Below are 11,433 nucleotides of genomic sequence, written 5' to 3'. Positions count from 1 at the left end.
TCTATCGGTGGGAGCGGCTATCTGAAACAATTACGCTAAATGCCAGATTATCATCACATTATCAATATTTATGTAATAGATTTACTGCATTTTAAGAAATTCTAAGTATTATTATGAATGTATTTTTTTCTAATTTTAAACTTATTAATATATTTAAGCACACTTGTCTAAAATAAGCTTAAGCACGTCTCTAATTCCCTAAAATGTAATTATTGCAACACTGCTGCGCAGCTGTCAGATTAATAGGTGCGGCCATGTTGATCTGTAGTGAATAAAACTGAGTTAATTTGCTTTTAGGGAATTATAATTGACACAATATGCCCAAATGCGACCTCAAAACGAGATACATCCCAGCGACATTCGCCTGGACATTACTATTGGGCACGACATCTCTGTTTTTTTATTTTCCGTAAGTATATTATTATCATAAATTGACTACAAATTCATAATTTTCGTTTGACAACTTTCACGCGATATTGTAGGTTTGTTTCTATTAATATCTCGGGACTGTACCTTTGCCCTTCATTGTAATGTATAAGTTTAATGCCTTGATGAATTGTATTACAAATAAAATGCACAACATCGGTGTTCTATTGGACACGATTTTATCACATTTGTTACACATCATAAGCAATAAGTAATAGACCAACAGAAGCTTTACCCTGTCAGAAACATCAATTATTTGCCCTTGGCTAAGCCCCATAATTGCTAGTAGTACTAGTAATTAAAAAATAATTGTATATCATTTAGTATCATATATATTAGAATATCACTATCCTGGATTTCAAAGTTAATCTGTTTTAGATCTAATTGTTATTTGATAGAGTACTAATCAAGGTACCATAAAACAGTGAATGTTGTTATATTTTAGATACCAAATACAATCAAATTACCATTGGCCTGTTTAAAATTTAAAATAAAGGATACAACATCTGTAAAATTACCCTTAATAGATTTCATTAAGTCAACAGAATGTATATTCACTAACTTTCACAGAGTAAGATTGGTTTGTTTATTGTTCAATACAAAAGTTATGTATCTTAATATTGATGGTTCTGGTATTCATACAAAATATCATAGATTGCATGAATGTAAATAAATATTTCAGTATATATTATAATGAAAATATTATGTTTAGGAAACCTAATTAGGAAATTATATCTGGTACCAGTTTAATTTATGTGAATTTTATGTAGAGGAAAATAAATATATTTGTTATTTTAACAATAAAATGTATTTAACATTATCTAAAATAATCTTTTTAATGTACAAAAAACTAAATATTTTTCAGAGTAGAGCATAAATGGGCAGAGCACTTGGGCTTTACATTCATACAAGAGTTTTATTGACTGAGTTTGTTTGTTCAGTAAACAGTGGTTGTATATATAATAAACATAATTTATATAATGTTTTTTGTTATGAATATTATGTAAAAGGTGTTCATTCTAGAATTCTCACCTTACCAAGCAATGATATCATAATAAAAAGATAAAAGGTAAATAGTTTATAAATGTGCTTAATAAAAATAAAAGTGATAGAAGTTTTACAAATGTCAAAAAGAAAATAAACCTGGAAATGATGCGAAATAGCATTATTATTTGTTTTATTGGCATATACTTCTACATAAATGTCTATGGAGCTATTTTTCAGTTATTTTTTGAATATACAACATATATTCTTTAAAAAAAAAATATTTTTAGCGAATGTATAGTGATACATTAAGTAAACAGACATTAAAATAAAATATATTTATTTGACCAAAGTTAACATAAAAAGCATTAAGGACAATTAACAGTTTACATCATAATATTAGTATTTATATATTCAGAGGCAAAAGATTCTTTCAAAATATTCATATATTCTGTACCAGAATGAAAATCAGTTGCAAACCATGTCCTAAAGTTTGTGATAAGATGGAATTCAGCAAATTTTATAATAATGTTTATTGCCAAACAAATTATGATGTGAGTAATTCACTTGAAATCTATTGTTTGGATGTTCATGGAATTATTAGTCATGTTATACTGAATTAGGCAAGTGCTGCCATTGGCTTACACTAAATATGTATTGTTTACACAGTATTTAAACTATACATAACACATGTATTTATTTGAACATTATTTTTGCCTTTATAGCATTATAAATTTATTTATATATTTATTAAACTTTAATACATTTAGAAAGTGTAAATAACAGACTTAACACCATATCATCTATAAATATATTTTTCTGTCAAATAGTATATCATTTACATTATGTGTTTTCATATATATATTTAAAATATCTAGAAGAAAAATTCTTGAGTGGCAACCTTGTATTGGCAAACACAGTGTAGGATGACCCCCCACTAGATGAAGACGATCTGAAATGCATTGCAGAGTGTCAGTGGTTGCAAGTAACTCCGAACCCTTCTTTATGGTAGTCTATATTCAAAAAGATATCCAACCCATATGGTTGTGATCAAAATGAATGAAGACTTTTTTTCTACTATAAATCCATCCATCCAGTGGAACCCAATATATAGATATTGGATTAGTACCCATGCCTAATAATAATACATAATATAGAGCATATATGTTATTATATTAAATGTTGCTGGCTCCTATTAACGTAAAAAATAATTCTAAACATAAAATGTACCTCTTTGTTTCTTATTAGTCATACTTACCTATAATATTCTATGGTACATATACCATATGGGTGCAGCTGATATGATTACGTTTAAGGAGATATATTTTACTGAATTTGTTGCAGTGATAAGGTATTTGTACTTAACTAGTCAAACATTTACTTATGTTATGTTAAATAATTTTAAGTACATCTATAACAACGTGTTATAATGTCTTTTGTACTTATAAATTTTAATGAAAAAGTGTCAAATTTTCTGACTAAACTGAAGAATTAGTTTTATTTAATTAAAATTTAAAAATAAGAACACTTCAAGAATTATCACCTATACAGGTACATGTATGGGCGATACAGGAACATGTAGTAATTTTTACCTACAAAACACAAAGTACTCTATTTTTAATAAAAGTTTTAGCCAAAAAATGACAGCCTAAGGTCCATCCTGTATGGCACCTCTCATGCATTGTCACTCCTGAGAACTAATAGTGTGCTTCCATATCCTGTTATTCCGCTTCTATATACTATTTTTCAAACCATAGCACACATGCAAGCATGGTCACAGATGCTTCATAGCAGAAACTCGAATGGGATAGAGTTATTCAAACAAACAACTTTTCTGCATTCTCCCTTTGTTTTTTTTTATACCACTGAGGTGGCAAACAAGCATACGGCCCACCTGATGGTAAGCGGCTACCGTAGCATATGAACGCCTGCAATACCAGAGGTATTAAGCGCGCGTTGCCGACCCTGATGAAACCTCTTTACTCCCCTTTTGAAGAACCCCTTGGTAATAGTTCACTTGGTTTCAATCCACTAAAAAAATTACTATAGAATTAAATAGATATGTAATGTTTGTTACAGGTGTCAATACTACCTCCACAAGCACCCATGGGTACCTGCATATCAAGGTGTCATAACGTTTTTTGTTTTGGCCAATTTTACACTGGCCACTTTCATGGACCCGGGCGTTATACCAAAAGGTTAGTGGATTACGTAGAAATTAAGGAGAGTTTATTATACGTTTATAAGACTTAAAAGAAAGAATTCTCAAATTACTTGATTATCATAGGCGTCTTTTCGTCATGCGGTCCCGGCACTGATTAGGCCACTTCTTTTCCGTAGGTGTCGTAAGAGGGAACTAAGAGAACTTAAAGCAATTAGTACTCGTAAATAAGTTAGTAATAAAATTGAAGTCGCTGTTTTTTTATTTTTATATCTATCGTAGTAAAAAACTGTTTGTCGCGAAGCAAACTCTATTCCAAATTTTCACGTAAGAAACAGTAGTACGTTGATGTGTTTTATTATCATAGGTCTCTTCCATGGGGGGGATCGATGATAACCCTGTCTCCGTTAACGCTGGCGAGCACTAGTGAGGGATGATAGGTGAGAATGAAAAAGCAGGTCAATTAGCTCCATCGTGATGAATACACCTGGAATTCAGTACGATGGTTTTCAAGGGGGACCATGGGAAGGTCGATCTGATAAGGTATATTGCTAGCATGGGGATCGGTAGTAAGCACTATTAATAAAATTGGGAGATATTGCCTAGTTGCCACTCTTGGTAAGTGCGTTCGTAACCGCAGTTACAATTCTTTTTTTTTATACAATTTACTTACATGTTTTATTTTTAAACAATATACTTAGAATGGCAAACGAGCTGACGGCCACCTGATGGAAAGTGGTAACCGTCCCCTATACACACGAGCAGTACCATGGACATAACAGAGTATGCTGTTTCGCCCATGATACCCCCCATACGTTGCCATTCCTGAGGACTCAGGTGTTATTCCTCTGTACCCAGTAAAGTACCATTTTGTGCCGAGACCACACGGCGAGGTATGTTTTATTACTATAGGTATATTTTTATGGAGTAAATTATAATTAATGGGGAACAAGATATATTTGCTGCAGAGTAAAATATGTATACTTGTAGCGGAGCAAAATCTTGATTTCTTATATTGTTACGTTTACTTATGTACCTACACATAGGTACCTATGTCGTGAACATAGAATATCCGTCCCCTTATCATTTATCTGTGATAAAATAATTTTATGTCCACGAACTGATAACGCATTTGTGCAACTACTAATTACTGATGTCTTATTGTTTGTTGACAAACAAGGTCTCGTGGCTTATTAAACATTAGATATGGCATTCTATTTCTATATCATTATCTATGTATTATATAATCGGTGATAGCTCAGTGGCAGAATGTTTGACTGCGGTTTGGTGATTCCAAAATTGAACCTGTAGTCTCCTAAGTTTAGAGGCTTTTTTTCAATGGATGATAATGGAATTGTAGCCCGCGCTGACGGTATACGTCGGTGGAGTACCAGTGAGGAATGATAGGTGAGAATGAAAGGACAGGTCAGTTAGCCCATTGTGATGAATATACCTGGAATTGAGCACGATGGTTCCTAAAGGAGACTGTGTGGAGGTCGACCCGACAGGATGAGTTTAGAGTTAGGTTATATGACAACAATAAATTGTTAATAAATAACGAATGTTTTTTAATTCTGTCACGTTTATGTGAAAGATAATGGACGGTCAGTTACCGGAGGAGACCTAGACTAACCTATTATGATTCAATACATCCTATCAGGTCGACCTCCAAATGGTTCCCTCTGGAAACTATCGTGACTAATTTATCGTTGAATTAGTCACGATGGGATAACTGACCTGCCTTTTCATCCTCACCTATTACCTCTCACTGGTACCCAGCCAGTGTATATCGATAGCGTAGCTGAGGTTACCATGCCATTTTCACCTATTAAAAAAAACCTATTATGATCAGATACACCGGATTCTATCTAAGGAAGGAGTCTAGAGTCTTCAGAACCGGCGTGCATATCCGAGATGAATTATGAAAGTGAATAAAGTCTGACATTCAATTCTCTATGCCTACTCCGCAAGTGTGTCCTTAACGAAAATATAACTAGACAGACTCGCGTTCACTTGCTTTGAATGATTTACAAATAGATATTTCCAATTTGCCTGTTATTTTCTATGCATAAATAATTTTAATGTGGAATTTTATAATTTAAAATTTTTTGACATATACCTATATACATTGTTATGTATTGAAAAAACATTACCCTTATCTTCTGTAGTCGGGTAGAAACTCTTATTATAGAAATGATCGTTGAATTTGTTTTATAACTAGGGATACGCTCCGAATTCGCACGGGTAGACAGATAGAAAGATTAATTCTTTTTTTCATATATCAACTTGAATAGGCAAATTTTTTATTACGTTATTGTAATTTTCGTAGGGGTGTTTAAATTTTTTTTTTTAAATAAACAAGTAAACAAATAAAATCTTTCATGTTTACAATATTAGTATAGATGCCTAAATGTTGATTTTTTGTTATTTCAAAGTTGTTTACTTTAAATGACTCACCATTCGCAATGGGCAGTGATTATCATTCGTACAAAATGTGATCGAAAATAGCATATTATTATCAATAAATATTGGAAGGTTATTGACATTGATGTTTCATAGAATCACAATGAATGTATACCTATTTTATTTTTTGACGATCGATTATGATCAGATAATATATATATATATATATATATATATATATATATATATATATATATATATATATATATATATATATATATATATATATATATATATATATCTCAGAGAGAGACTCGCGTCACCGGAATCGGTGTGCTCGCGTGAGACGAGTTATGAAAAGTGGATGAAGCAAACGTATGTTAGAACAGAGATACTTGGCTCTCTGCCTACTTTGTTCTACGTAGGGGGCGTCGACCTGGCGTGATGATAGATAGTGCACATCAAGAGCAAGTAAATTTTGCTCCGCAAATACTATTTCTCTGGAGCAAAACACCGATGGACGTCAAAATGTTCGGTAGACGCATTAGATTAAAAATATTTGAATTTAGAACGCGAAATCGTGTCTACAAATAAACTAATGACTAAGAACTTGTACATTTTGTTTCGCAACAAACAGTTTTTTGCTCCGTAAAACGGCAGCTTCAATCATAATAAATATGAGACCAAAATGAAAATAAACCGTAGTACTAATTGTAAAAAAGAATTAAAATAGGTTTGGAATTAGCGATGTAATCAAATAATTGGCTCGAAGGACCAAAAATAGTTGAGGTGGGAGGGGGTGTTTAGTAACACACTTTAGTGATATTGCTGACTGATAATGATAAAAAGTTGTTTTAATCAATAAAACCACCCGGAGTGCTGCTCGTATATTGATTTATTGGTATTAAAATTAATGTTAAGAGAGGTAAAGTGCATGTGTTTTTTTATGCAACTTAGAATGGCAAACAAGGTGACGGCCCACCTGATGGAAAATGGTAACCGTCGCCTGTACACATGAGCAGTACCATGGATATTACCGTGTAAATTCACTGGCATATCTCACCCTTCAAACCGAAACACAGCCATGCAAACACAACTGCTTCACGGTAGAAACACGAATGGGGCAGAGGTGCCCAAGCAAACGACTTTTGTACACAGTCTCTCTCTGGTATGTGTACAAATAATATAGCATATATATTAAGACGAATTGAAAAGGTCCATTTTTTGGTTATAAAAAAAATGAATTCATTACCTTATTTATACGAAATGGACCACGTCACCACTGCGCTACGTAGACAGTTGTTTTCAATGCTACAATAAACAACAAACTCAAGTTAATTTTACCGCACAACAGTTGGGAAGCTAGTATTAATTGCTTCTAAGAAATTGGCGGTCAGTTGGACAGGACAGTTCGCAAATAAAACAGACCTTGACCGTTGTTTAATAAATCCAACTTTGTCGAGAGTTCAGTGAGATTGATTTAAACTATTAATAGAATACTGATAATGTAATATTGTACTAGTGGGGGAAAGGGATTGTTAGCAATGGAGTTCGATATTGCTAGCAATACCAGGTCGACCTCCACGTGGTTCCCCCTGGAAACCGTCGTGAACAATTCTTGTTGAATTCGTCACGATGGGCTAATTGGCCTGCTTTATCCTCATGATGATAGATCCCTCACTGGTGCCCCGCCGGTGTACATTAAAAAAAATATATATATTGTACTAGTAAATACGAGTAAGAATTAAAGATGCTTGAGGCATTCGAAATGTGGAATGTGAAGGAAAATTGAAAGGATACGCTGGATAGAAAATGTAACGAATGAGGTTGTCTTGAAATGGGTGAAGGAGAAACGAACATTAATAAAAACAATAGAGAATAGAAGAGGCAAAATGCTAGGCCATCTTATACGGCACGATGATTTTTTAAAGAATATAGTAGAAGGAAAAATAGAAGGCAAAAGAGGAAACGGAAGACTGAGGAATAACTACATGGGACTGATAAAAGAAACATAGGGAAGAACAAAGAAATATAAAGAAATATAGGTGTCATGTCGTATAGGGAGGTCAAGTATACGGCCTGGGATAGAGCTGGCTGGAAAATGTATGAATTAATTGCACCGACAAGAGGAAAGTCTTAAATAAAAAAAAAAAAAAGCGAGTACTATAATAGTATTTTTGGTCTTATCTAATGGTAGGCAATATTTAATTTTTTCTTCTGGCTTGCCGAAAAGAAAAAAAAACTTTAATCGTGGCAAAACAAGGTTAACGTATGGCGGGATTTATGTGTTTACTAGAAACGAACTGTCTTACCGATACAATCAATGTCAATACATATAATAAAATCGTAACTGGTCGCTGTCTGAACATGGAAGATATATAAGAAAAACTATTATAGGGGGGTTTATAAACAATATAAGGGCAATAGAACTCAAAACTACGATTTTTAGAATTTTTGTCTGTTTGTCTGTATGTTTGTGCACGCTAATCTCAGAAATGGCTTAAACGATTTGAATGCGATGTTCACTAATGCATTGCAGATTGTTTTACTTAACATTTAGTGTTTGTTTTATTTCAATCGGTTCATAGATAAAAAAGTTATATCAATCTAAAGAATCTTATATAAAATGTTATAAAATAAAATTGGCTAATACTTTATGAAGGTATTAGGTACTAAATACCGGATTAATGAAGAGTTCCAATGGGAGTGATAGACGGGAACTACATAGTTATAAGCGGGCATCGCCGCGGGAAATGGCTAGTTTTAAATACATTTATAAAATTTTACTTTTTGTTTCCAACAGTGTGATGTGTGAACAAGTATAATCAAGCACACTCACCCGATGTCAATGTTTAATAGACATAGTGCGTTAAAAATAGTAATTTAAATTTAGAACGCCGAACCGTGTCGCTCTTGGTGAATGAACAAGATATTTTTTTTTATAACACTAAGGTGGCAAACATATATACGCATTCAGGACCAAATCACCATACTGATTAATAGCTAGCGCAAATCGATTGAGCTTTTTATTGTGTATACCATAAGCAACACCTAAAAAAAAATACGCTGAACTGTGTGTCTATGATTTTGCTTCTCGACAGTTATTTACTTTGCAAAAGAATAATAGCATAATATAAAACTAACACGAGAATAAACCTAATAGATTTGCCGAAATCAATTCAGAATTGATAACGTAGTCGTGTGAGCATATGGTGAAGGCCGGACGGGAAGGGAATGTTAATAATGCAGACTATCAGTCCCGTTGCTGGCAATATACCTTATCAGGTCGGCCTCCACGTGGTCCGCCCTAAAAACCATCGTGCTGAATTCTAGGTATATTCATCAGGATGGATTGACTGACATGCCTTTTCGTTCACACTTATCATGTCTCACCGGTGCCCAGACTGCCTATACCCTTAATGCAAGCGGGGTTGCCATATTATTATCATCCATTAACAATATATATGATATTGGTCTGTAGTGTCGACTCTCATATTTGTATAATATTCGCTGCTCACCATCAAGTGGAAAGTTTTCACTTTGATCAGCTATTTAAAAAAAAAAAAACAAAGAAATTCCTTTTTTCGTAAATCGCTTAAAAAAACTTTTCAATAATAAATTACAAGACATTTATTCTAACAGAATATGACAGGTCCGTACGAGCAAATCCGTGTGTGATAGCTAGCTAATGCATGAAAGTATTGCTCTGGCTAGTTCAAATCCTATTAGAAGTTGACAATAATATCAATTTCAATTAGGATGGTGTCCGCAGTCAAGTTTTAATAAGGTTATCGAGTCCCTGAAACTGGTGCGGACATTTGATTACATTACGCGCGTGTCAGGACTACTTTCCAAGTTGGCTCGCATCAACATTCGTAATAAAAAACCGGCCAAGTGCCAGTCGGACTCGCGAACCGAGGATTTCCTGTATCTAAATTGAAAAAAAAAATGTAGTTGATAGTACTACAAAAGTGATAAGGCTGCCTTTTGTATCATTTCTCATTAAAATTTACTATATTTATTATTTTTAATTGGTGCAATAAAGTGTAAATTAATAAATAATAAAAAAAAAAACAATTTTCCGACATTATTTCTTACCAAATTTTATGATTTTAGGTCAATGGGAAGAACCCTATATTATAGGCTTTGATTTCCTTGCAAAATGCCAAAATATAATACGTATATATACATATATATATACCTATGTGTATATATATATATATATATATATATACCTATGTATCATTCAGAAATCCAGTGTTAATATTTATGAAATTTATATAATGTGGTCAATAGCCCACCAGAGTATACTGTAAAAGCAGGCGAGGTGACCATTCCATTGTCACCCATTGAAAAAAAAAATGTCTTCGTCCTCACGAATCTATTTCTATATAAAACTGGCAACTAATATGAAGAAAGTCGACTAAAACTAATAATACATAATTAAATTTTAATATTTTTATATTATGTAAAGGGTTTTACATACGTCATTTACACTATATGATATAAAAAAATTACGACCTATAAAGATAATGGATTACGTAATGCCTATTTACCCAATTACCATTTCTAAATCGGTAATTAAAGGCGTGAAGAAACCAAATCAGATAATCGAATATTCAGTTAATCGAGATTCTACTATATACCATAATAATGTATACTTATAATAAATCTGTAGAGAGGTCAATTCTGTACATGAAATATATTTCCAAAATAACTATCAGGAGGTGATTAGTGATCGATACTGATGCCAAAAATGCAATCAGTAAAATTTTTGTCTGTCTGTCTGTCTGTATAATCGTTATAGAAACAAAAACTACTCGACGGATTTTAACGAAACGAAACTTGGTACAATTATTCTTCATACTCCTGGGCAGGTATACTTTTCATCACGCTATGATCAATAGGAGCTGAGAAGTGAAGGGAAATGTTGGGAAAACGGGAGAAGTTACTCAATTTTTAAGCTTCCGTCGCGTGTGCAGCCTTAATGGCCATTTTCTTAAATGTAAAAATGTCCACTCGTGCGAAACTGGGACAGGCCGCTAGTGTCTAATAAATATATACCATAAATGTATATTTATGAGACGATCTGACCTATAACCTACTATTTATATGTAAATATTATATCATATGTGCTTACACTACATCCCATAGACTCGATGGAAACGTTTAGTTTACTCTGAGGGAGTTACGGATGAATGAATTCTGATTAGAAACCAGGAGTTTGCGTTGTCCGTTGAATATATTAGTAGAAACGTATGTGATGGATTTGTTTGCTCTACATCTTTTAATTGATTTTGTTTATGACTCGACTTTGCAGCTTTGTTTTTTAATAAATGTATCACAAAAAAAAAGACTTCAGTTGTGACAAAACCAGTTATTTTGTTCTAAAAATTAAACTATTAAACCGATTTTGATAAAGTTTCTATGTAATCAGTTTGTAAGTTAATCCTTCCAGA

At 33.0% G+C, this 11,433-nt stretch overlaps 1 protein-coding gene across 1 annotated transcript in view; it reads left to right on the top strand.

Annotated features, from left to right (window-relative positions):
- Positions 1–216: 216 nt before the first annotated feature.
- LOC113520700 (palmitoyltransferase ZDHHC8) overlaps positions 217–11,433 on the top strand; it is a 36,211-nt gene continuing 24,994 nt past the window's right edge. Inside the window, exons 1-2 of the mRNA XM_052897208.1 lie at positions 217–409; positions 3,490–3,608. Coding sequence (XP_052753168.1) covers positions 318–409; positions 3,490–3,608 — 211 coding nt within the window. The 5' untranslated portion in view covers positions 217–317. The remainder of the gene's footprint in view (positions 410–3,489; positions 3,609–11,433) is intronic.

Source organism: Galleria mellonella, unplaced genomic scaffold (genome assembly GCF_026898425.1).
Source record: "Galleria mellonella isolate WM207_F2 unplaced genomic scaffold, CSIRO_AGI_GalMel_v1 utg36, whole genome shotgun sequence".
NCBI lineage: Eukaryota > Metazoa > Arthropoda > Insecta > Lepidoptera > Pyralidae > Galleria > Galleria mellonella.
Note: the sequence above shows the minus strand (reverse complement) of the source record. Positions and strands in the feature narration are given on the sequence as shown.